The sequence below is a fragment of the Mobula hypostoma genome, chromosome 8 (genome assembly GCF_963921235.1).
Source record: "Mobula hypostoma chromosome 8, sMobHyp1.1, whole genome shotgun sequence".
NCBI classification, from domain to species: Eukaryota; Metazoa; Chordata; class Chondrichthyes; order Myliobatiformes; family Myliobatidae; genus Mobula; species Mobula hypostoma.
In genome coordinates, this window is record NC_086104.1 from 135218747 (window position 1) to 135246173 (window position 27427).

General features: G+C 41.8%; 1 protein-coding gene across 1 annotated transcript; it reads left to right on the forward strand.

The window, feature by feature from the left end:
• Positions 1 to 5932: 5932 nt before the first annotated feature.
• On the forward strand, positions 5933 to 19248 carry LOC134351212 (deleted in malignant brain tumors 1 protein). Its single transcript, XM_063057322.1, has 6 exons — positions 5933 to 6083; positions 6380 to 6523; positions 14793 to 15110; positions 18556 to 18873; positions 18962 to 19027; positions 19124 to 19248. Exons 1-6 carry the CDS (start codon positions 5933 to 5935, stop codon positions 19246 to 19248), a joined length of 1122 nt encoding a protein of 373 aa, XP_062913392.1.
• Positions 19249 to 27427: the final 8179 nt, after the last annotated feature.

The following is a 27427-nucleotide window of genomic DNA, read 5'->3' on the forward strand; positions in this document are numbered from 1 at the left end:
GCACATTTGGAAAGCGGTGAAATGATCGGACAAAGTCAGCATGGATTTGTGAAAGGAAAATAATGTCTGACGAATCTCACAGAATTTTTTGAGGATGTAACTAGTAGAGTGGATAGGGGAGAACCAGTGGATGTGGTATATTTGGATTTTCAAAAGGCTTTTGACAAGGTCCCACACAGGAGATTAGTGTGCCAACTTAAAGCACACGGTATTGGGGGTAAGGTATTGGTGTGGGTGGAGAATTGGTTAGCAGATAGGAAGCAAAGAGTGGGAATAAACGGGACCTTTTGAGAATGGCAGGCGGTGACTGATGGGGTACCGCAAGGCTCAGTGCTGGGACCCCAGTTGTTTACAATATATATTAATGACTTGGATGAGGGAATTAAATGCAGCATCTCCAAGTTTGCGGATGACACGAAGCTGGGTGGCAGTGTTAGCAGTGAGGAGGATGCTAAGAGGATGCAGGGTGACTTGGATAGGTTGCGTGAGTGGGCAAACTCATGGCAGATGGAATTTAATGTGGATAAATGTGAAGTTATCCACTTTGGTGGCAAAAATAGGAAAACAGATTATTATCTGAATGGTGGCCGATTAGGAAAAGGGGAGGAGCAACGAGACCTGGGTGTCAATATACACCAGTCATTGAAAGTGGGCATGCAGGTACAGCAGGCGGTGAAAAAGACGAATGGTATGCTGGCATTTATAGCGAGAGGATTCGAGTACAGGAGCAGGGAGGTACTACTGCAGTTGTACAAGGCCTTCGTGAGACCACACCTGGAGTATTGTGTGCAGTTTTGGTCCCCTAATCTGAGGAAAGACATCTTTGCCATAGAGGGAGTACAAAGAAGGTTCACCAGATTGATTCCTGGGATGGCAGGACTTTCATATAAAGAAAGACTGGATGAACTGGGCTTGTACTCGTTGGAATTTAGAAGATTGCGGGGGAATCTGATTGAAACGTATAAGATCCTAAAGAGATTGGACAGGCTAGATGCAGGAAGATTGTTCCCGATGTTGGGGAAGTCCAGAACGAGGGGTCACAGTTTGAGGATAGAGGGGAAGCCTTTTAGGACCGAGATTAGGAAAAACTTCTTCACACAGAGAGTGGTGAATCTGTGGAATTCTCTGCCACAGCAAATTGTTGAGGCCAGTTCATTGGCTATGTTTAAGAGGGAGTTAGATATGGCCCTTGTGGCTACAGGGGTCAGGGGGTATGGAGGGAAGGCTGGGGCGGGGTTCTGAGTTGGATGATCAGTCATGATCATAATAAATGGCGGTGCAGGCTCGAAGGGTAGAATGGCCTACTCCTGCACCTATTTTCTATGTTTCTATGTAAATGAATTAGGCTGTACGTCCGAATTTATGATATTTGATAACTTTCTAAAAACATCTCTCCAAAAATTATTTAACCTTATGCAGGACCAAAGCATATGAGTTAAGGTAGCCACCTCATTGTTGCATCTGTCACAGGTAGGATTTACATTAGAAACAATATGCGCTAGTTTATCTTTGGACGTATACTCAATCAAGGAGAGACGAGCACAGACAGATGAATCATTAACTAAATGACACATTTTATTCCACTGATTAACTAAAAGTGACGCTTGAAATTCCAATACCCAAGCACGTTTAACTTTATCATTAGACATCATTCGTAAATTCAATAGTCGTTTATAGAAAATCGCTATCAATCCTTCTTGAAATGACTTAAACTGGAAGACAACATCTATATAGTTGGTAAATGAGCAAATGGGTAATTCAGTAACAAATCGCGTAAAATAAACAATCCTGACTTGTAAATGTCTATGAAATGGTGCATTAGCTAAATCATATTTGTCCACTAGCTGGGACAAAGACATTAAACTATCTTTTAAAATCAAATCGAGATACGTTTTCTTTCCCCTTAGTTTCCCACGGTAAAAAGGCCTTACCTAAAATTGATGGTTTTAAAAAAAATAGTTAACATGGATATTACTGGAAAGAACAAAGATTTTTAAGACAAAAAATCTGCGAAACTGAAACAAAATTTTTAATGTATGTCTAACAATGGGACTAAGATCTTGTCTACCAATCTTAGAAAAAAAACAGAGAAGAGGAGCTCCCAGTAAATTAGCTAAAGAAATCCCCTTTACTGAGTTCTCCTCCAAATCTAACCATGGACGACGGGCCTGGTTGCGTAGTGGACAGGTCTTTCTGCGGGGCAGGTTTTGTCCACACAAACTTACAGAGTTTTTTTTTCCTAGAGGTGACCAGAACGTTGATGAATGGTAGATAGTGAATGTGTGCTAGGTGGACTTTAGCAAGGCGATTGATAAAGTTTGCATGAGAGTTCATCAAGGTAGTTGAATCTCTTGACATTTAGGGTGAGGTAGTAATTTGGATGTGACATTGGATTCGCGAGAAAAGCCAGAAAGTAACAGTTGCCACTCCGACTGGAAGCACATGGTTAGTGTTGTGCCGCAGGAATCATTACTTAATCCGTTGTTATTTGTCTTATATGTATGTTCTATGTATATAAATCAGTGGCCTGGAGGATAATGTAGTAACTGCATCTACAAATTTTCAGATTGAGGATCAGTGGACAGCCTGGGAGGCTATCAAATCTTGCAGAGTAATATAGAGCAGCTGGGAAAAAAAAATGGACTGAGAACGACATGAAATTTGTTGCAGGATAGTTTGAAGTGTTGCACTTTTGGAAGAAAACGAGGGAAGGACTAACATAGTAAGCGGCAGGTAATGGGTTGTGCTGCAGAACGAGTGATCTGGGAATACAGATCTGTAATTCCTTGAAAGTGGTGTCACAGTTATATAGAGTCATAAAGTGAGATTTAGGCACTTTGGCTTCATAAATCAAAGAACTAAGCACAGCAGTTGTGATGTTACATTGAAGTCGGATAAAAGTTATTTTATATGGCAAAGTTATTTCCCATGGTAGGGGATTCTAGGACATGAGGGCGCAAATTCAGGATTGAAGGACGTCCTTTTAGAACTGAGATGCGGAAAATTACTTCAGAGGGTGGTAAATCTGTGGAATTTATTCCCTGAGTAGCTGTGGAAATCATTGGGTGTATATAAGGCAGAGATAGATAGGTTACGGATTAGCCAGGGCATCAAAGTGTAAGGGATGAAGGCACGGAAATGCGGATGTCTGGAAGAATTGGATCAGCACATGATGGAATGGCGTAGCAGAGTCGGTGGACCGAATGACCTACTTCTGCTCCTATATCTTATGGTCTTATGGTCTTATACAGTTTGAAAATAGATTTATTATCAAAATCTGTATAGAGAATACCGTTCCCCGATTCGTCCAACCACAGGCAGTTACGAAATTTTAATACAGAATAATATCGTTGGAGGCTTCCTGTAAAATGGATTACTGATTATTGCTTTTGGATAAACCACCCTGAGTTTCATACATCCTCATCATCTTCATCTGAATTACATGCTTCCGCATAACCTGAAACTCAGGCAGGGGAGCGGTAAAGGTCCTGTTCAGTACGTTTAGGGAATGAGGAAGGAGGATGACGAGCAGGACCTCGAAAGTGGTAATCTCTCGATTAATCCCAGTTCCACGAGCTATTGAAGGTCAGCCAGCACAGGAAGATAGCGCAGATGAATGAGTGGCTGAGGAGGTGGTGTAGGGGCAGGGTTTCAATTTCTTAGATTATTAGAATCTATTCCGGGCGAGGAACGATGTGTACAAGTGGACAGGATTGCACCTGAACTTGAGGGGAACGAAAACTCTGGGAGGCAGATTTGCTAATACTACTGGAGAGGGTAACACTAGATTTGCGGTGGAGGGGGGGGGGGGCTGCAGTGCAGAGGCAGAGGTAGAGGTGGATGGCGCACAAGTAATGAGGAAGGATAGGTAGATGATGGATAAAGAAGAACTCATCCAGGCAGTTTGAGTTGAGTCGATCTTAATGCAAGGTGTATAATACGCAAGGAATACGAAAATGGATCAATACATGAATACGTGGAACGATTACAGCGATATGGGTGGCTAAGTGGCAGGAATGGCTACTGAGTGTGCTGATCTTTAGATGTTTGGAAAAAAAGGACAGGGAGGGAGGCAAAAGAGGTAGCGGTGTGTCAGGACTAATCAAGGATAGTATCATGGCTACAGAAAAGGAGGAAGTCATGGAGGAATTGCCTACTGAGTCATTATTGGTGGAGGACAGTAACAGGTAGGGGTAAAGACACCACTGGGTGTTTCTTTATAGACCACCCCAATATTAACAAAAACATCGAAGAGCAGATAGGATGGTCATTTCTGGAATGGTATAATAATAATAGGGTTGTTGTGATAGGTGACTTGAACTTTGCTAATATTGACTGGCATGTCTTTAAAGCAGGGGATTTAGATCGGGTGAAGTTTGTTAAGTGTATTCAGGAAGTGTTCCCACAGAAATATGTAGATACTTCAACTAGAGGAGATGCTGTTTCTGATCTACTTTTGGGAAATGAACCTGATGATGTGTTAGATCTACCGGTCGGAGAGCTTTCTGCACGTGGTGACACAACTCTATCTCTTTTACAATGGCACTAAAGAGGGATAGGAATCGAGAATTTGGAAAAAAAAAGACATTTAATTGGTGTAGGGGGAAATACGATTCTATTAGGCAGAAACTTGGTACCAAAAATTGGGATCAGATGTTCTCAGGGAACATTTGCATGCGTTCTGCATTGACATTTTCAAATGAAGCACAGAAAGGATGATAGGGTGAAACAACCATGGAGTATAAATGAAGTAGCAAATCTAGTTAAGAAGAAAAGAAAAGCTTACGAGAGTTTCAAGAAACTGGGTACTATTTGAGCTGTAGAAGATTACAGAGGTGTCAGTAAGGGGCTCAAGAATGCAAATAGGAGCAAGAAGGGGCCGTGAGAAGGCCTTGGCGAGCAGGATTAAGGAAAAACCCAACGAATTCTACAAGTATGTGAAGAACAAGAGGATGAGCCGTGAGAAAATAAGACCAATCAGGAATGAGAGGGAAGCGTGTGCACAGTGCCGAGGAGGTAACCGCGGAACTTAATGAATACTTTGCTTCAGTTTTCATAAGTGAAAAAGGAGTTGGCAATTATGGAAATGACTCACAGCAGAGTTAAGCTTTTGATTGTATAAATACTTTTCAGCATGGCTTTGTCAAGTGCAGGTCATGCCTTATGAGCCTGATGAATTTTTGAGGCTCGTGCAGAAAGTACTGAGGCATGGGATCTAAGGAGACATTGCTTTCTGGATCCAGAAATGGCTTGCCCACAGAAGGGAAAGTGAGGTTGTAGACGGTTTGCTTTCTGCATGGAGGACGGTGCCATTGCTGTTTCACATGGATCTGTTCTAAGATCCCACCACTTTCTGAGTTTTATAATTGATCTGGATGAGGAGCTAGAACGGTACGTGAGTAAGTTTGCTAATGACAGAAAAAATGGGGGAGTTGTGGGTATTCTGAAGGGTCGTCAGAGGTTACAGGGCGACACTGATAGGATACAGAACTGAGCTGAAAAATGGCAGATGGGGTTAAACCCAGGTAAGTGTGAAGTGGTTCATTTCAGGGGGTCAAATTTGAAGATAGAGTATAATGTTAATGGTAATTCTCTTGGCAGTGTAGAGGGTCAGAGAAATCTTGGCTCCATGTCGATAGGACACTCAAGGCTGCTGCGCAGATGGGCAGTACTGTTCAGAGAGTATGATGTGCTGCCTTCATCAACGGTGGGATTGAGTTCAAAAGACGTGCGGTAATGTTGCAAATATATAAAAGCGTTGTTAGATCCAACTCGGAGTACTGTGTTTTGTTTTCGGCATCTCACTACAGGAAGAATGTGAATACTATAGAGAGAGTGTAACGGAGATTTACAAGAATGTTATCTGGAATGGAGAGCTTTTCTTAGCAGATTAAGTGAGTGAAGGAGCCGTTTCCCCTTGTAGGGACGGAAAATGGGAGGTGACCTGACAGAGGTGTATAAGATGATGATGAGACGCATTCATCGTGCTGATAGCCAGAGGCTTTATCCCAGTGCTGGAACGGCTAACATTAGGGACCATAGTTTTATGGAGCTTGAACGTAAGTACAAGGGGGATGGCACAAGTAAGTTTTTCAAACTGAGAGTGGTGAGTACGTGGAATACACTGCCAGCGATGGCGGCAGAAGCTGATACAATAGCGTTTTTTAAGACACTCTTCGATAGGTACATGAATCTTAGAAAAATAGAGGGGATGCGGTAGGGAAATTCTAGGCAGTTTCTAGAGTGGATCACATAGTCGGCACAATATCGTGGGCCGAAGAGATTGTGATGTGCTGTACATTTCTTTGCTTCCATGCTTCTATTAAACTCCTTCTTTGATGTCTTAACAACTAGCTCTTCAAAGTCCTGCCTTGACCAGGTTTCTGTGTCGCCGTTATTGCCGTTGGACTCGGTCTGCATGGCCGGCCGCGGTTCCTCTGCCATCTCCTCCTTCTCCGACAGTCAGATGGCGAACTGGGCCAGATCAGCAGGTCAGTGCCCGAGCACCTTCACGCCGCAGGCTGTAAGAGGTCGATGAGGATGGGCAGGATCCCATAACTCAACCTAGCTCATTACCAGCGACTGATTAATCGGCATGCTCTGACAGACAGGTGGTCAGAACGTTGATGAGATAAGACATTGATGAGAATTCATTTCCTGTATGAAGTCCATTTCTGGCCACCCGCTTACAGGAAATATATTAACAAGACTGAAAAAGTGCAGAGAAAATCTACAATAATGTTGCCAGGACTTGAGGCATTTGAGGCAAACGTTAAGTATGTCAGAACTTCAGGACCTGGACCGCTGGAGAATGGCAAGAGACTGTATAAAGCCAGACGAAATTATGAGGATTATAGATAGCCTAAGTGCCAGGAGGTTGTCACTGACATTTGGTGAGACTAAAACAATACGCCGGAGATTAACGGCAAATGATGAAATAGTTAAACGGGCTCGAAGCTGTATCTTCTATACTCAGAAGGTGCTGAGACTGTGGGAAAACTGTCTATGGTGCACACGGGTTCGATTTTAGCATTTAAAAGAAATTTGCATACATATCCGGAAAAAAATGGTATGGAGGGCAAATGTCCGAATGCAATTCGATGTGAATTAGCATAATAATACTTAGGCTACTAGTCGATGGGCCGAAGAGACTCTTTCTATGCTATGGATCTCCAGGAATATTTGACTCTATAATAGATCGGGCAGAGTAGGCAAACCACGTTTGAACTGAGGACGTAGACATGATTGTTCATTGGGGAACAACGAGAAGCCCTGCAAAAATGTTTCCCATTTGTATGATGTTCAGTCTGTAAAATTCTCTTATCTGAACTATTGACTATAAAGGCGACAGTATAAGATTTATACTTCAACACCTTCTTCACAACAATTGAATAAATCTCTACAACATCTCTTCTCAGGAGAAATCCAGTAACAATCTGTACTAACTGGCTGCACAGATTGAGATTTTCTTGGAGATGTAAAATGCCGTGATTATTCAAACATACAATATCCAGTGAGACCCAACCACAGTCACTGAAGTTTACATTTCACTAATAAGAATCACGCATCAATGGACATGGCTAAAATATATGGAACAGTGAACTATTGCTGCCATCAGTTAAGTTCTTCGATATTAAAACATGGATTTCACTGATACATAGGGTGAAGGAGTCTATGTGATTAGATATATTTAACGTGGAAGTACGTAAGTGTTTTATCTGGAGGTAATTATATATTTGATTTGAGGGTTAAAGGGAACAGGGGCAGGTGAAATGAAGTCCAACATATAATTCTCCGTAACATCCACCACCTCTAACGGGATCCCACCACTAAGCACATCTTTCCCTCCACCCCTATCTCTGCTTTCCGCATGGATCTCTCCCTACGGGACTCCCTTGTCCATTCATCCCCCCGACTCATCTTTCCCCACCGTTCTCCCTCCAGGCACTTATCCTTTTAAGCGGAACAGGTGCTACACATGCACTTACACTTTCTCCCTCATCACCATTCAGGGCCCCAGACAATCCTCCAGCTGAGGTGACACTTCACCTGTGAGTCAGCTGGGGTGATATACTGCGTCCCGTGCTCCCGAGGTGGCCTGTTATACATTGGCGAGACCTGACGCAGACTGGGAGATCGTTTCGCTGAACACCTACGCTCTGTCAGCCAGAGAAAGGAGGATCTCCCAGTGGCCACACATTTTAATTCTACGTCGCATTCCCATTCTGATATGTCTATCCACAGCCTTCTCTACTGTAAAGATGAAGCCACACTCAGTTTGGAGGAACAGCACCTTATATTCCGTTTGGGTAGCCTCCAACCTGATGGCATGAATATTGACTTCTCAAACTCCCGCTAATGCCCCACCTCCCCCTCGGACCCCAGACGTTATTTATTTATATACACACATTTTTTTCTCTCTCTCTCCTTTTTTTTCCTCTGTCTCTGTCACTGTACCCCTTGCCAACCCGCTGGCTTCCCCCGCTCCCCCTTTTCTTTCTCCCTTGGCCTCCCGTTCCATGATCCTCTCATATCCCTTTTGCCAATCAACTGTCCAGCTCTTGGCTCCATCCCTGCCCCTCCTGTCTTCTCCTATCATTATTGATCTCCACCTCCCCCTCCCACTTTCAAATCTCTTACTCGCTCTTCTTTCAGTTAGTCCTGACGAAGGGTCTCGGCCCGAAACTTCGACTGTGCCTCTTCCTACACATGCTTTCTGGCCTGCAGCGTTCACCAGCAGCTTTTATGTGTGTTGCAACAGATGAAATATCGCGTCTTGTATAGATTAGCCATCTTCGTGTTTTGTAGAGGAACAGTCTTGAGGTGCAAGGTGACATAATTTCACGCCTTTTTAATTCTGCGTTATGTTCTTAACCGTCGCAATGTCAGAAAAGAAAAAAAAAAGTGGTCATCCTTAATCACCGCATTCTACGTTTATTTTAAATAAATATGAAGGACGATATCAATTAAAGTAAAAGCCAGAGTATTTGTTTGGTTGAAGTTGCTGCATCCATGAGGTCCTTCAAGGGCATAGTTCTTGCTTTTTTGTGAGATACGTATCAAGGGCATCATGATACACAATATCTGCAACTAGTGCATAAGGGGAAGAGGCAATAGAGCCACAGTCAATTTAATGGAAATATGAGACGGAAAATGGAGTGAGAGTAGAGCGAGAACAGGTGGGTTCATTTCGGAGAGCACACACGTCTGGTTTAATTCTAATTTTGCCTGCTGTATCATCACAGTGTGCATCACCCCAGGATGAGATTTAAAAAAAAACAAACAAAAAATACGTCCTTATACCTGTATCTTTCACATTGAGCTTGCAGTTTCTGGTCCTCAGTGATAGTGATGTACCATGCTTTCTGTGCGAACGAAACATCCTCATATTCTGGAACTGTAGCTCTGTTTCAGCGGATTCTTGCATTTAAACCAGAATCTTTGAAAATTTATTGTGTATGGAAGTGCAGTAATGATACTGCAGTGTCAAGACATTGTATTAGTTTGGCTTTGAAACTACAAGTTTTCAACTCTGTGCACATCACCGCAGTAAATAGATGAGTGCGTATCACCCCAGAAAATAGATGTCTGCTTGACTATAGCTGAAAAGTATGTGAAGAAAGGACATCCATTTGTCTATTCATTAAAGAAACACATTCAATGCCAGAGTACTTCCCTAGCAGGGTGGAACACTCCTGGTTTGTGTTGCCAGTTGGAACTTACAACATTCGCGCTCCAACTCTCATTTATACAGTGTCATCATTTTACTTCTTTGACAGTATCACATTACCTTTTTCCTCATATTTCCCTGTTTATTTGACTCATAGCTTCCGGGGACAGTAATGATGTGCAAATGTGTACGTGTTGGATAAGACGCTAGGGCATAGAAATGCAAGCTAAAATACGCAAAGGGTTGAAGGTGAATAAAATTGATATGATTCTGAAATCAGACCATACACCATCGAAGAAGTGGAAACAGGAGTGTCCCAGATAACGATGATTATTGGCAGAGGATGAGAGAGGGGATCCTGAAGGAAAGACAGAATAGGAAGGGTATGGTGTAGATATTACCAGAAGGGAGATGTGCTTGTTCCAGATACTGCCATACGAAATTTTTGATCGTGGTAAAGTTAGTGATGAGTGCAGTTCATGGAGCAATCAGGAATACTTTCAGGTATTTACGTCTGGTGTGGTAAATGCAGGATTGCCCATGTGATGAGAAATGAAAGAATAAATAGAAGCGGAGATATTGAGTTCTTGAGTTACGTTTATCAAAAAATATTTATGGCTGGTTACTCAAGACATGGGTGAAACAAGTGGTTTAACTGCTTATCCAACAATTACCATTCGATGTTCCAACGAAATGCTCTGGGAGTGTGTGTGTTTTTTTTTTATGGTTTGTCGTTGTGTGCACTAATGTTTGAACATGAAATAAATTCAAATAAAACATGCTCATCAGAATGTATGTTAATTAATAATGGTGGAACGAGTTCAAATGTCTTAATTTATGCAGCATAAATATTATTTTTACAATTGATTTTTATTTGTGCAGTCATACAATGGTGATAAGGAAGAGTGAGCAGCTTTGCCTGGTCGTAAATACAGGGTTATTTTTTTTTTTAATCAAGTGAAGTATATTGTGTTCGTATATATCTTGTGCAGATATAAATCCTGTTAAAATAATGTTAATTTGGAACTAATTAGACTTCGCAGGAACAAAATAAGTCAAGGAAAATGGAATTCCAAGTGGAACTTCCGTTTTCCCACGTTTCCACAAGCGCAATTTAATTTTTGCCCTTCAATAAATTGGGAGTGGGACATGGAGAAACATTAACCGGAAACCATAATAAGCAATATGTTCATAATTCAGCGTCTAGCCCGGTTTGTTGTTGAAGCCTGCGAGCTGACTGTCAGCATCTGATTTCTATATGCACTACTTGGTCCTCTTAAGCTCCATCAATCCTTTTGGAGCATTGGTCGCTGGTAGCAACACGCCAGTGTTTGCTATCTTAGAACAATCTGGTGTGGGCCTCATGATCGAAATTGGGCGGTCCCTGTGGACTTCACCACATGACTTCCTATGTTTGAACGTTCAAGGATACACGGTGCATCGGAAGAATAGGAAGGTAGGCAGAGGGAGAGGCGTGACTTTATTGGTAGGAAATGAAATTAAATCATTAGAAAAAAAAGATGATATAGGATCGGAAGGTGCAGAATCTTTATGGGTTGAGCTAAGAAACCGCAGGGGTAAAAGGGCTCTGATGGCAGTTACATATACGCCTCCAGGGTGCAGTGATGTGGCCTACAAACTACAACAGGAAATATAAAAGATTTTGTCAGAAGGGCAGTGTTATGTTAATTGTGGGGGATTTTAACATGCGAGTGGATTGGGAAAATCAGGTCGGCACTGGATCTCAAGAGAGAGAATTTGCAGAATGTCTGCGAGATGGCTTTTTAGAACAGCTTGTTGTTATGCCCACCAGGGGATCGGCCGTACTGGATTGGGTATTGTGTAATGAACCGGAGGTGATTAGAGAGATTGAGGTCAAGGAACCCTTAGGAGTCAGTGATCATAATATGATTGAATTCACTGTGAAATTCGAAAAAAAAGTCGAAATATGATGTGTCGGTGTTTAGGTGGAGTAAAGGAAATTACACTGGCAGGAGAGACGAAGTGGCCAAAGTTGACTGGAAAGGGACACTGGCGGAAAAGACGGCAGAGCAGCAGTGGGTGGAGTTTATGTGAGAAGTGAGGAAGGTGCAAGGCAGGTATATTCCGAAATAGAAGAATCTTTCGAATGGAAAAAAAGAGGCAACCGTGGTTGACAAGAGAAGTCAAAGCCAAAGTTAAAGCAAAAGAGAGGGCATACAAGGAATCAAAAAAATAGGGCGAAGACAGATGATTGGGAAATTTTTAAAAGCTTACAAAAGGAAACTAAGAAGGTCATTAAGAGGGAAAATATTAACTATGAAAGGAAGCTATCAAACAATATCAAAGAGGATACTAAAAGTTTTTTCAAGTATATAAAGAGTAAAAGACAGCTAAGAGTAGATATAGGATCGATAGAAAACGATGCAGGAGAAATTGTAATGGGAGATAAGGAGATGGCAGAAGAACTGAACCAGTATTTTGCATCAGTCTTCACTGAGGAAGACATCAGCAGTCTACCGGACTCTCAAGGGTGGCAGGGAAGAGAGTGTGCGCAGTCACAATTACGGCAGAGAAAGTACTCTGGAAGCTGAATAGTCTAAAAGTAGATTAATCTCCGGGACCAGATGGAATGCACCCTCGTGTTCTGAAGGAAGTAGCTGTGGAGATTGCGGAGGCATTAGCGATGAACTTTCAAAAGTCGATAGATCCTGGCATGGTTCCGCAGGAATGGATGATTGCAAATATCACTCCGCTATTTAAGAAGGGGGCAAGAAAGCAAAAAGGAAATTATAGACCTGTTAGCTTGACATCGGTGGTTGGGAAGTTGTTGGAGTCGATTGTCAAGGATGATGTTACAGAGTACCTGGAGGCACATGACAAGATAGGCAGAACTCAGCATGGATTCCTTAAAAGAAAATCCTGCCTGACAAACCTATTACAATTTTTTTTGAGGAAATTACAAGTAGGCTAGTCAAGGGAGATGCAGGGGATGTTGTATATTTGGATTTTCAGAAAGCCTTTGACAAGGTGCCACACATGAGGCTACTTAACAAGATAAGAGCCCATGGAATTACAGGAAAGTTACATACGTGGATAGAGCGTTGGCTGATTGGCAGGAAACAGAGTGGGAATAAAGGGATCCTATTCTGATTGGCTGCCGGTTACCAGTGGTGGTCCACCAGGTTCCGTATTGGGGCCGCTTCTTTTACATTGTACACAGACGATTTGGATTATGGAATAGATGGATTTGTGGCAAAGTGTGCTGACAATAAGAAGATAGGTGGAGGCGCCGGTAGTGCTGAGGAAACAGAGAGTCTGCAGAGAGCCTTGGATAGATTGGAAGAATGAGCAAATAAGTGGCAAATAAAATACAATGTTGAAACGTATATGGTGATGCACTTTGGCAGAAGAAATAAACGCCAGACGATTTTGTAAATAGGGAAAAAATACAAAGTTCTGCGGTGCAACGGGGCTTGGGCGTCCTCGTAGAGGATACCCTTAAGATTAACCTCCAGGTTGAGTCGGTGCTGAAGAAGGCGAGTGCAATGTTGGCATTCATTTCTGGAGGAATAGAGTATAGGGTTAGGGATGTGATGTTGAAGATCTATAAGGCACAGGTTGACCTCACTTGGAGTACTGTGGGCCCTTTTGGTCTCCTTATTTAAGAAAGGGTGTGCTGACTTTAGAGAGGTTACAGAGAAGATACACGAGAATAATTCCGGGAATGAGAGGATTAACATATGAGGAACGTTTGTCCGCTCTTGGACTGTATTCCTTGGAGTTTAGAAGAATGAGGGGAGACCTCATAGAAACAGTTCGAATGTTGAAAGGCATGGACAGAGTGGATGTGGCAAAGTTGTTTCCCATGACGGGGGATGCTAGTACGAGATGCGATGACTTAAGGATTGAATGGCGCCCATTCAGAACAGAAATGCGATTTTTTTTTTTTTTTTAGTCAGAGGGTGGTGAAACTATAGAATTTGTTGCCACAGGCAGCAGTGGAGGCCAAGTCATTGAGCATATTTATGGCAGATATTGATAGGTATCTGAGTAGCCAGGGCATCAAAGGTTATGGTGAGAGCGCGGAGGAGGGGACTAAATGGGAGAATGAGTCAGCTCATGATTTAATAGTGGGGTGACTGAACGGGCCGAATGGCCCGTTCTGCTCCTTTGTCTTATTTTTTTTATGATCTTATTGTCTTCTGTGCGAAGGTGATTCCTCTCCTAGGGATGAGGTCTTCTCTTGGCTTTTCTGTAACAATGTGTTTTTTACTCCCCCGCCGGATGTTGTGGCTAATCCTCCTACCTCCGATCAACGATACACGCACTTATCTTCACTGTTAGAGGATTGCAGACGGCAAAGATACATCGCCATCTACAAAATAATATGGTCCTATTTTAAATCAGGTGCGGACGAAACTCGTGTGACTGTGAGAATGATGTATTTAGTAAGGACACACCTGCATGTACATCAGTTCCCTGTCAGTGGCTTGCAAAATGGACAAATAGATCATCCCACAATCTCACCATGTACCGAAAGCCATTATAATTGGATAGCCGGAGGTTTTCGATTTGGAGCGACAGTGTCAGATAATCACTTCCCTGCAATCTGATCCACTGATCTTCTCGCTGCCCTGGATGGGGATCACATCCTGCAAACTGTACGGAAGCACTTGAGTAGGTGACTGTGCTGCAGACAGTGAAAATATCCGGCTGGAAGATATGAAACCCCAGAACAGCATAGCAAATACTTGGCACCGTGATTAATGTATATTCCTGAAAACGGTGCCATTGCTAAAAAAGTCGCACCTGGCAATTTCAATGCCTGCCTTTTCCTACTTGGTTCGAAGGTAGCGTGCGATAATCTGGTTTAAATATAAAGAAATTTCACCTCGCACAGCTTAATAGAAAATTCACAACCCCGCTCTGTTACATACTGGATTCTTCCAGCTTTTTTGATGTTGCTTTGCCATATATTAAAGCAAACCGATACTTGAGCAGCGTCAGCATTAAATATTCGGTGATATTATTGTACAATTATTTTCAAAATATAGATTCTGAAAACTATGCAGAAATGCGAACGAGATGATTAGTTCAATTTGTTATGGAAATAATAATCTCATACATTTCTGTTCAACAGGCCACTTACAATTAAGGTTGTCTGGAAGTGATGATGCATGTGCGGGAAGACTGGAAATTTATTACGACGGATCCTGGGGGACAGTTTGTGATGACTCCTGGGATTTGCCTGATGCTAATGTGGTCTGTAAGCAACTGGGTTGTGGATATGCTTTGAAGGAAAAACCAATTCATGGTCACTGTGGACGAGGCACTGGTGCAGTTTGGCTGGATGAAGTAAATTGTTCTGGTAATGAGTCGCATCTCTGGGAATGTCCTTCAGCTCCGTGGGGCCAACATGACTGCAGCCATAAAGAAGACGTGTCAGTTCAGTGCTCCGGTAAGGCTACTTCCATTGTGTTGATTTTCTGCCGTGCGTTTTGGTAGTCATCATTTTAAAGATGTGAGAAATATTTTATGGCATCCAGATGGAGTATTGGCAAACGATTGTCTGTGTAATATTTCCCTCTACATTTAGGAAATTAAACAATTCAGATTTTGCCTCGGAGTACCTTCTTCAGGGCCTTAAAAAAGAAGAAACATACAGTTTTGAGCAGCAAAGAAGATAAAGGGGTTGATGTGTAAAACAATGGCAGCCTGCTGATAGCGTGAAGAAGTATACATTTATATATCAGTTCGAGTAACCAGATCGAATTATGGCATGTTGTTTGCCTGATCTGTTGCTTACGGTGAGGTCGTGAGCTATACACTCTCGGCCAGTATATTTCATTTGTATTTATTTTTATTCAGAGGAAGAGCGCTGGATCATACTTTTCTGGCCCAACGAATTAAGTGACCACGTTAGCTACAAAGTATGTCCTAGAGTGTGGAAGGAGACTGGGGCAGCCGGATCAAACCAGGTAGTCATGGGGAAAACGTACAAAATCCTCACAGACATCGGCGGTATCACGTTTTGCTGGTTCTGAAACAGCGTTACGCAAATAGCTATGGTACTGAAAGAAAAAAACAATGAAGAAAATTGATAAACATAAGGGATCAATACTTTTACAGCTAGACGCGAACATGTACAAACCTAACTCTGGACAATACGATACTGATTTTTGAAGAATAAGTGAAATTTCGAAGAAGATTAAGGCTTTTTTTTCGATTCTGTTGCATTTGATCGTTAAAGTGAAGGACGATACGGGTCGAAAAATAATTTTAGGGACAGATCGGCGATGTTAATAAGGAACAAAAAGCGCACCTGACAGACAATTATGCGAACTGAACGCAAATGCTGATCAGAGCGATTAAGCTGCTGAGTAGAGATCAAATCGTGAACATAGACGATAATATCTGCAAGATATATAGAATCAAAGAAGTGCAGGAGAACCTTGGCTTAAAATTTGAAGGAAGGAAAGAAGATAATAGTCACATCGAATGTAGGTCCCCTGCAGACAGAAACAGGTGAATTGATTATGGGGAGCAAGGACATGGCAGACCAATTGAATAATTACTTTGGTTCTGTCTTCAGTAAGGAGGACATAAATAATCTTCCAGAAATAGTAAGGGACAGAGGGTCCAGTGAGATGGAGGAACTGAGTGATATACATGTTAGTAGGGAAGTGGTGTTAGGTAAAGTGAAGGGATTGAAGGCAGATAAATCCCCAGGGCCAGATGGTCTGCATCCTAGAGTGCTTAAGGAAGTAGCCCAAGAAATAGTGGATGCATTACTGATAATTTTTCAAAACTCGTTAGATTCTGGACTGGCTGCTGAGGATTGGAGGGTGGCTAATGTAACCCCACTTTTTAAAAAAGGAGGGAGAGAGAAACCGGGGAATTATAGACCGGTTAGCCTAACGTCGGTGGTGGGGAAACTGCTGGAGTCAGTTATCAAGGATGTGATAACAGCACATTTGGAAAGCGGTGAAATGATCGGACAAAGTCAGCATGGATTTGTGAAAGGAAAATCATGCCTGACGAATCTCATAGAATTTTTTGAGGATGTAACTAGTAGAGTGGATAGGGGAGAACCAGTGGATGTGGTATATTTGGATTTTCAAAAGGCTTTTGACAAGGTCCCACACAGGAGATTAGTGTGCAAACTTAAAGCACACGGTATTGGGGGTAAGGTATTGGTGTGGGTGGAGAATTGGTTAGCAGACAGGAATCAAAGATTGGGAATAAACGGGACCTTTTCAGAAAGGCAGGCGGTGACTAGTGGGGTACCGCAAGGCTCAGTGCTGGGACCTCAGTTGTTTACAATATATATTAATGACTTGGATGAGGGAATTAAATGCAGAATCTCCAAGTTTGCGGATGACACGAAGCTGGGTGGCAGTGTTAGCAGTGAGGAGGATGCTAAGAGGATGCAGGGTGACTTGGATAGGTTGGGTGAGTGGGCAAATTCATGGCAGATGCAATTTAATGTGGATAAATGTGAAGTTATCCACTTTGGTGGAAAAATAGGAAAACCGATTATTATCTGAATGGTGGCCATTTAGGAAAAGGGGAGGTGCAACGAGACCTGGGTGTCATTATACACCAGTCATTGAAAGTGGGCATGCAGGTACAGCAGGCGGTGAAAAAGGCGAATGGTATGCTGGCATTTATAACGAGAGGATTCGAGTACAGGAGCAGGGAGGTACTACTGCAGTTGTACAAGGTCTTGGTGAGACCACACCTGGAGTATTGAGTGCAGTTTTGGTCCCCTAATCTGAGGAAAGACATCTTTGCCATAGAGGGAGTACAAAGAAGGTTCACCAGATTGATTCCTGGGATGGCAGGACTTTCGTATGAAGAATGGCTGGATGAACTGGGCTTGTACTCGTTGGAATTTAGAAGATTGAGGGGGGATCTGATTGAAACGTATAAGATCCTAAAGGAATTGGACAGTCTAGATGCAGGAAGATTGTTCCCGATGTTGGGGAAGTCCAGAACGAGGGGCCGCAGTTTGAGGATAATGGGGAAGCCTTTTAGGACCGAGATTAGGAAAAACTTCTTCACACAGAGAGTGGTGAATCTGTGGAATTCTCTGCCACAGGAAACAGTTGAGGCCAGTTAATTAGCTATATTTAAGAGGGAGTTAGATATGGCCCTTGTGGCTACGGGGGTCAGGGGGTATGGAGGGAAGGCTGGGGCGGGGTTCTGAGTTGGATGATCAGCCATGATCATAATAAATGGCGGTGCAGGCTCGAAGGGCCGAATAGCCTACTCCTGCACATATTTTCTATGTTTCTATGTTTCTATGAATACCCTTGCATCAAAAAGTTGCCTGGGACTTAATAGGCTGCGTCTGAAGAATGGGCAGACGGTACACCGAGAGAACGATTCGTCCGAAAATGGTACGATTCGTCATAATTTATAAACTTTTAAATGGACCTTTATTGCTATTTTTTTCCGTCAACTTATTTTCAGCTCTTTCTTCACTCTCCACATCATGTTCGGACCAAAATAATATAATACTTGTTCCTCATATTTCATCAAAACAAGACCCACATACAATGCATAATTTTTCGTAAATCCCGGGAAATCCAACACAATTTCACCAAAAGAGCACTTCCCCTTCTCCACATTCCGCAATTCGTTGGAATACTTCTCTATCTTATTTCTTATTTGATTATCCTTCCATACCTTACACTATCTTATTAGTGTTTCGCGGGATTTATGTTTGTTCATGTATTTCTCATATATATATATATATATATATATATACATATGTATGTATGTATGTATGTATGTATGTATGTATATCGCATGTCATTTTCTATTTTACAAATAGAATTTCAGTGTTTTACTGTATGGAAACATTGTGACGAGCTTTGCATTAACTGCTTTGTTCTCAGAACACAAAAAAATGCGCCTGATGAACGGAGGTCGGCGATGTGAAGGCAGAGTGGAAGTGTTGTACAATGGGACATGGGGAACAGTTTGTTCCGAGAAGCTGGATGAAAAAGCTGCAAACGTGATCTGTAAACAAATGAAATGCGGACCCCTAATATCTATTGAATATTACTTCTATAGATATGGAAAGGGATCTGGTCCAATATGGCTGGATGAGATAAAATGTTATTCGTACGAGTCGACCCTTTGGCAGTGTCATGCTGACCCGTGGGGCAAACACAACTGTGACCACAAGGAGGATGCAGGAGTTGAATGTGCAGGTGACAGAATAAATATATTACCTGATGATTTGCCGTTTAAACAAACATGTTAAAATTAAATAGTCAACATTTTTTCTCTTGTCTTCAGAACCCAGAATACGGGAGAATTACAGCGTAAAGGCCTGCGATTCACGAAATTTATTTGGTTCTCAAGGTTAGCAGCTGTTCCATGCTACAAGTTGAATATCAGTTTCAAGTTAATTTCGAAGTTGTGATTGATAGAATATAATGGTTTTGTTGTTTCACTAAGAATTGCAGTTGCGTCTTTTTGGCGGCAATACAAATTGTTCAGGACGGTTGGAGATCTGGTACAATAATACCTGGGGCACGGTATGTGATGATTCCTGGGATATGGCCGATGCCAATGTTGTCTGAAGGCAATTGGGCTGCGGCTCTGCCCTTCAGACACCAGTGCCGGATGAAAATATTCAGAGTGTCGACGACAGCTGGCTGGATGAAGTGAACTGCAAAGGAAATGAATCCCTTCTGTCCAATTGTCCTTCTTCATCAATCGGTCAGCATGACTGTGATCACAAGGAAGATGTCTTTGTCGTTTGTTCCAGTATGTATCTTTGCACAAATTTGATGTTATCTTCAACTTTTTTTTTTTTTTGAATTTGGAATTAAGAACCTCTGAAAAGTAAAATCCTAAAAAGATGAAGTTGCTGAAATTTGTCTAATAATTGTCTTCACAGCAATGCCCAGACGTCCCGGCAGTTCCACCTATTCAGGTATTTGATATGAACGTTTTTTTATAAATTTTCCGTGTTTCAGTCTAGAATGATAGCCGTGATATCCCTTTGTTTCTTTTTGTCAAATACAAAGGTCGCCCCGAGTGCTTAACATACTGTCGGCAATTATTATCGTTTCATCAGGTATTTGAACCAGGATGTTGCAAAATTCTTAAAAAAAATAATATTTCCAACTCCAGTCAAAATTTCGACGAGATTAACGGATATAGTCACTGGGGTCATTGTCTCATTATTAACCATCCAGAAAGAGCCGTGAAAAGACGTTATTGCTGAAACTTTGAATAATTTTGATGAAGGTTTGCTGAACTTTGACCGAGTAATTGTAATTAATTCGGGTCATGTGCTGGAACCAATATAATCACTGATTTGAAGAAAAGTGCAAGATGTTAGTTCATTGATATGTTAATACTGAACCATTTGCTGGTTTGGAAGTTAGTATGAAAGTCATATAAATGAGTCCCATGTAGTTTATTTTGAGGATCAGTATTGTACTTCCAAGCAAACCCTTCATGATATGCTGGACCCCATGGGATAATGCTCTGCGGCTACACCTGTGCCTTGTTGATAAACGTATCGCAATTTAACCACCGATAGCCCACAAGATTGGGTCCTCTGCCCCTATCTGGTTACATGAGCATTCAAGGTCTGTGTGACCATATTCCGCTCTCTCTCCATCCACAAGTCTGTAGATGATATCACTTTAGTTAGACATATCACGAGAACTCAGGGAGATTTAAAAAAAAATCCCCAGTACTACATGATGTACACTTGACCCGACATTTTACTTCGTTATGATCTTGTCCTCTACAGTTTATTATTCTGTTTTTTTTCTGCAGCTGCTGTAGTTTATTCTGCATTGTATTATTGCGTTAGCTTATTCATCCTCACAATTTAATAACATGAGCTGTATGCACAATACGCAAAACACGTATTTCAACATACTGTATGGTTCCAAAATGTTTACTGTTGTGCCAGTGTGCACCAGTGCAGGAACAATTGAATATTTGCTTTATGTCTTTCCACATCCCAATAGTTACTCCGATTTAATATTCATAGCAACTATGGTGTGCGTCTGACGCTGTTGCAAGCGTATTACACATAAGTGCAGTTTTGTGCTGCTTTTGGTCGGGTGTCATTAGTGGTGAATCTGCAGACAGCTTCTGCTTTCACATCATTCCACGTAACACGGTGAAGAGTGTCATGTTTTTCACAATGTAAAATTCCCACATAACAGAAGCGCGGTACTTATGGGTCAATAACGAACATCGGAACGTAAGAAATAGAGACAGAAGAAGGTCATCTGGCCCGTCGAGCCTGTTCTACCATTCAATAAGATCCTGTTTGATCTGGCCATGCACTCATCTCCATCTACCTGCATTTTACCTAAATCCTTTAATTCCTGTACTACAGAAAATTCTAGCCAACCTTGTCATAACGCCTGCGCTGTTTCATTCGGCAGAAAATTCCACAGAATCACCACTCTTTGGGAAAAGAAGGTCCTCTTCATCTCCATCTTAAATCTGCTCTCCCGAATCTTGAGGCTATGGCCCTAGTTCTAATATCACCTACCAATGGAAACAACGTTCCTTCCACTACCTTATAAAGCCCTTGCATTGTTTTAAATATTTATCCAAGATCTTCTGAATTTTGTCGAGTACAGTCCCAAGCGACTAATGGTCTCCTCATATTCTAACACCCTCCCCCAGCTCTGGAATTAACCTGCTGAACCTCCTCTGCACCTCCTACAAAGCCCGCAACCCTTCCTCGAGTAAGGAGACCAGAGCTGCACGCAGTACTCCAGGTGCGGGCTCGCCAGTTCCGTATACAGTTGCAGCATAACCTCTCTGTTAATAAATGCAATACCTCTAGCAATGAAGGTTAACATTACTTTTGCCTTCTTGATAGTCTGCTGCACTTGCACACCGACGTTTTATGATTCATGCACAAGCATTTCCAATTCACTCTGCATGCTGATTTTTTTTCCATTTAAATAATAATCTGCTCTTTCACTTTGCCTTCTAAATTGCATGACCTTGCATTTACCAACATTGTATTCCATCTGCAGGAACATTGCACGCTCGCGTAACCTATCTATATCTTTCTGTGGTCTCTTCATATCCTCTGCACAATTTGATTTTCCACTCAATTTACTATCAACGGCAAACGTAGATACACTGCAGTCGGTCTCCTCTTCCAGATCATTAATGTATATCGTGAGCATTTGCGGGCCCAGCATTAACTCCTGCGGCACTCTGCTCACCACTGATTACCAATCAGATTAACACCCAACTCTCTGCATGCTATTGGTTAACTAATCGTTTATCTATTCTAATACATTGCCCCCAAATCAATGTACCTTTATCTTATGAATGTCTTTTATGTGTTACCTTATCGAACAACTTTTGGAAATCCAAGTAGATAACGCCCATCTGTTTCCCTCCATCCACTGCTCGTTATATCCTCAAAAACTCCAGTAAGTTTGTCAAACAGGACCTGCATTTGTTGAATCCATGCTGTATCTGCCTGATGGACCAATTTCTTTCCTGATGCTTCGCTACTTCTTCGTCAATGATTACTTCAAGCATTTTCCCAACTACAGATGTTAAACTAATTTGCCTAAAGTTGCCTGTTTTTTGCCTAATTGCTTTATTGAACACTGGTATGACATTCGACATCTGCCAATCCACCCGTACCTACCTAAAGTCCAGAGAATGTTGGTAAATTATCACAAAAGTATCTAATATAACTTCTGCCATTTCTTTCAGTACCCTAGAATACATTCGTTCAGGACCAGGAGGCTTATCTATCTTCGGGCCCAGAAGTTTGTTCAGCACTACCTCTTTAGTGATAGCTATTGTATCGAGGTCCTCACCTCCACTCGCATCCATAAGATCTCTCTTTTGCATGTTAGATGTGTCCTTCACCGTGAAGACCGACACAAGTTAGTCATTCAAAGCCTCTGGCATTTCCTCATTACCAAATACTAGTTTCCCCTTCTCGTCCTCCAAGCCATACGTTCCCTTTCGCCACACTTTTCCGCATTATATGATTCTGAAAACTTTTTACTATCGGTTTATAAATTCTGTGCTAGTTTATTTTCATAATCTAGCCCCCTTTCTTTATTGGTCGCTTACTGGTTCGTTGTTGCTTTTAAAGTTTTCCCAATATTCCGGTTTCACACTACTGACTTTATATTCAGAAGCTTTTAGTTTGACGCCTTCCTTTATTTTCTTAGTTATCGAAGGGAGGTTCTCTCCACCGTAATTGTCCTTGTTTTTAATTGGAATATAGCGATGCCTTCTTTTATTTTCTTAGTTATCCAAGGCGGGCTCTCCCCACCTTTATTGTCCTTGTTTTTAATTGGAATATACTTTTGTTGAGTGCCGTGAAAAATCTCTTTGAATGTCTTTCACTGTTCCTCAACTGTCCCGCCCTATAGCGTACGTTGCCATTTTATTCACCACTGGTGCTTTCAACGAAACATTTCTCATCTTTCTACATTTCCTGTTCTACGGGTAATTCGGTATTATGCAGACTTTCCTTCGGACTAAAATTTTACTATTTGTCTTTCTAAATGTCAGGACCTAAAAGTTGTCGCGCCAATTTTAAATGTCTCTAATAATTTGCATTTCAGTGGTCGTTGTTGTCTGTATTACCCTTGGCATCGTCCTCGTGGCTGAGTTATTTGCACTAAAGGCGATAATAAGGACACATCCAGCAAGAGGAGGTAAGTTTCAACCCTTATGCTTTATTATTTTTCATAATAATATGTCATATCTTGGAAGAGCAATGACTGCTCTTTTCCCCAGAAGTTCGCATTATTATCGGTTATAATACGGATGATATTCACACCTATCTAATAATGCTAACCCATCATCATTTCTAACGTAATCTATCCAACGCAGTAGAACGACAATCAGAAATTATTTCTGTATATGCAGATGTACCTTGTATTCAAACTTTCTGACTTTGCAGTAATTTGCCCGTGCCTGCAGACATGAACTCTGCTGGGGGGATCTTCCAAGATCTTGTTCACCAACAGTAGCAGATAATTTATTTCCCGTTGTTAATATAAATGGCAAAGGGGTTATTCTTCAATTAGAAACTCGTGAATGAACTTGATATTCCCAATTCGCACTTCAACAGGCGCAGTGTTAAGAGGTGGCGACTCACCTGGTATCTTTTCCCAAGCAATTTATGAAGAGATTGAGAATATTCCTGGGATCACAAAGTTGGATAATACAGAAGATTCAGGTGTGTTTTAAAAACATTGAATTCTCAAACAATATACAGTGCACTTTTCCCATCCATAAGGTATTAGCGATCAGCAAATACCACGAAAAGGAAACAAAACAAACTTCTAGGTTGAAATTAAAATTTAGAGATAGTTATCTATATAATGTCCAATGATAACATCTGTAAGTGTGAACAGAGTGAGAACTCAATCTTTAGCTCATAAAGTTTTCTGCGAAGAGCTTTGGAGGATGTACGTAGATTTTTCTGTTGATTAAACTTTCTGCTTTTCTTTATTATTGCACAGTTAAAGCAGCGATTAGGCCAGGCAGGATAGCTCAAGGCTCCTGTTGCAGGATGGGAGATTTCAGAGAGTTTGTTGACTACACCTGTAAGAGGTGCAGCTTACTTCAGACCGTGTTAAGGAATTAGAGCTTGAACTGGATGATTATTCGGAAGGCTGAAGGGTTTATCGATAGCACTATCATGGAGGTAGTTGCACATCAGGTACAGGACGCAAACAACTAACTTCGGGATGGGGATTTGTTGGGGCCGGCGAGCAGTGCAGAATACCGCTGTAGCTGTTCCCATTAACAACAGGTGTACGGCTTCGGATACCGTTGGGGAATGTCCTTGCAGCAAAAAGCCAGAATAGTTAGGTCTGTTTCACTGAGACCGTCTTGTGACTAAGAAAAGATAAGGAAAAGAAGAGGCGAGCTGTAGTGATAGGTGACCAATTGGTTAGGGGAACAGACAGGACGATGTGTCTACGAGAATGAAATTCCGCGATAATATGTTGCCTGACAGTTGCAAGGGTGAAGAACATAATGTCCAAAGCACTCTTAATTAGGAGCAGCGAGTTATTATGTTACACGTCAGCAGCAACGATATAGATCGGAAGGGCAATGAGCTCCAAAAAAGAGAGCTTAGAGAATTATATGCTAGGTTGAAGGATACGGTCTCCATGATTGTAAACGCAGGATTGCTGTCCGAGGCACGTTCGTAGATCGTTTTCTTTTGTTGCTTGGTGGGGCGGGTTTAAACTATAGTTGCAGGGGGTTGGGGACAAGCGCACAAATGTGGATCTTGGAGTGGTTGTGGGGGAGCAGTTGTGAACCCAACAAGCAAAGTCAACAAATCGAAAGCTTGAGCATGGTGCAACAAATATTCAGAGTTGCATATACTGAAATGGAAGAATATTTTTTAGGAAAGCTGTATGAGCTTCGGTCATGGATGAGCACGCAGGATGGTGGCATTGGAACCATCAGTGAGACGTGGTTACAGCAGTCATCGTCATAGAAATATACAGCACAGAATCTGCCGATGGGCTCATTGAATTAGTGCCCAACAGTTTAAGCTGTCTTTTACCAGCAACCTGCACCAAACCATAACTCACTATACCCCTACCGTCCACGAACATATCCAATCTTCTGTTAAACATTGAAATCGAGCATGAGTGCATCACTTGCCCTGACAGATCATTTCACGCATTCAGAATCCTCTGAATGAAGATGGTTCCCTTCATATTCCCCTTATATGTTTTCCCTTTCAAACTGAACGCATGTCCTCCATTTCAAGTCCCACATATCCTATGTGGATGCGCTTGCTTACATTTACCCTTTCTATATCCTCATAATACTGTATGTCTATTAAATATCCACTCGATATTCTATATTGGAAGGAATAACGTCCGAATCTATCCAATCTTTCCTTACAGCGCAGGGCCTCCGGTCCCGCCAATATAGTAAATATTCTCTGTACTCATTCAATCTAACTTACATATGTTCTGTAGGTAAGTGACCACAATTGCACACAATACTTCAATTTAGGCCTCATCGATGCCTTATGCACCTTCTATATATCATCCCATGTACTTGTATATATGCCGCCCAATGTGCCAAAAGCTGTCTTTAAGACGGCATCCACCTGTGACGCCATTTTCAATTAATTTTCTACCTGTATTCTCCGTTATCTTTTTTCTACAGCACTCCTTCATGTTCTGCCTTTCACTGTGTAAGTCATGCGCTGGGTGTTCCTACCACAGTTCAAAACCTCGAACGTCCACATAGAATTCCATCTGACATTTTGCAGCCCATTTTCCGAACTGGGCCGGATCCCGCTGCAATTTCTGATAGCCTTCCTTCATGCTGCTACACTACAGACTTGCTGTCATCCGCTAATTTGCTGATGCAGTTAACCACATTTTCATCCAGGTCATTGATAAAGATGACAAACAAGAACAGGCCCAACACTGATCCCTGAGGTACTCTACTCCTCACAGGAATCGAGTCAGACAGCCAGCCACCTTTGACCACTCTCTGGCACCTTTCACAAAGAAGTCTAATCCAGTTTACTACTTTATCTTGAATGCCGTGAGGCTAAAACATTTTGACCAGTCTTCCTTGCGGGACCTTGCCAAATGTATTTCTAATTCATTCATTGATTTCATTGCTTTTCCTAGTAATCTATACGTAATTCTTTTTAAGGTAGGTTGGAGTTGTCTTACCATGCGCGAAACCATGAAGACTATCCCTATTCTGCTAATGTCTATGCAAATACTCATATACCGGGTCGCTCATAATACTTTCCAATAGCTATCCCACGACTGATGGCAGGTTCACTGGCCTATAATTTTGTAGTTTATATTCGGAGCCTTTCTTAAGCAGGAATAAGAGTAGGTATCTTCCAAGCCGGTATCTCATCAGCCTATCTGAGTTTCTCTTCTCGGGCTCCTGCAATTTCTGTACTTGCCACGCATATGATCTGAGGGAACACTTTGACAGGCTCTCGGGTGAATCCACTTTAATTTGCCTCAAGAGAGTAGACGACCCCTCCTCTGTGATCTGTATATGTTCGACGAAATCAACGCTGCTTTTCATCATTTCTATAGACTTTGTTTTCGTCTCCTTTGTAAATGCGGGTGATAAAACTCAGTTTACATCTGCACGATCTCTTTTTGCACTACGCACGGATTACTAATCTTATCTTCAAAAGGGCCGATTTTATCCCTTGCAATTTTTGTTGTTCTTTACATATCCGTTAAATCACTTCGGATGCTCCTTCACCTTGTCTGCTTGGGCAATTGCATGCCTTCTTTTATCACTTCATTTTTATTGTTCAGTGTTCTCTTCGATTCCTTACACGCCATAACTACTTAATATATTCGTATTTCCCTTTACATGCGAAACACCTCTTTTTTTCTTAACAAGTGCTGAATATCCCTTGAAAGTTTAGGTTCCCTAGTTCTTTTATTCTGCATGCACACACAAGCTTTGTATTCTCAACATTTGACTCTTGAAGGCTTTCTAGCGACCAAGTACATCTATGCCAGAAAACAGCCTTTCCCATTCCATACTGGTTAGGTTCTTCTTGATATACGAACTTCTGACAGTTGCCCTGTCTGTTCCTCTAATAAAAGATCATTTATAGCACGCTCTATCACTGGCACTTCTGGATACTGATGTAGGAAACTTTCCTCAACACAATTTACAATCTCTATATTTTCTCGTTCTTTTAAGGTATCAGAATCCTGGTCAATTTGTGCAGAGTTAAAATCACCCACTGCAACG

Excerpts from the sequence above, each read along its gene's own strand:
- LOC134351212 (XM_063057322.1), top strand. The coding sequence starts at position 5,933 with ATGGGAGGTGACCTGACAGAGGTGTATAAGATGATGATGAGACGCATT. Across the intron at positions 6,524-14,792 it reads GCACCTTCACGCCGCAGGCT|GCCACTTACAATTAAGGTTG; the intron begins GTAAGAGGTCGA and ends TCTGTTCAACAG. Across the intron at positions 19,028-19,123 it reads AAATTTATTTGGTTCTCAAG|AATTGCAGTTGCGTCTTTTT; the intron begins GTTAGCAGCTGT and ends TGTTTCACTAAG.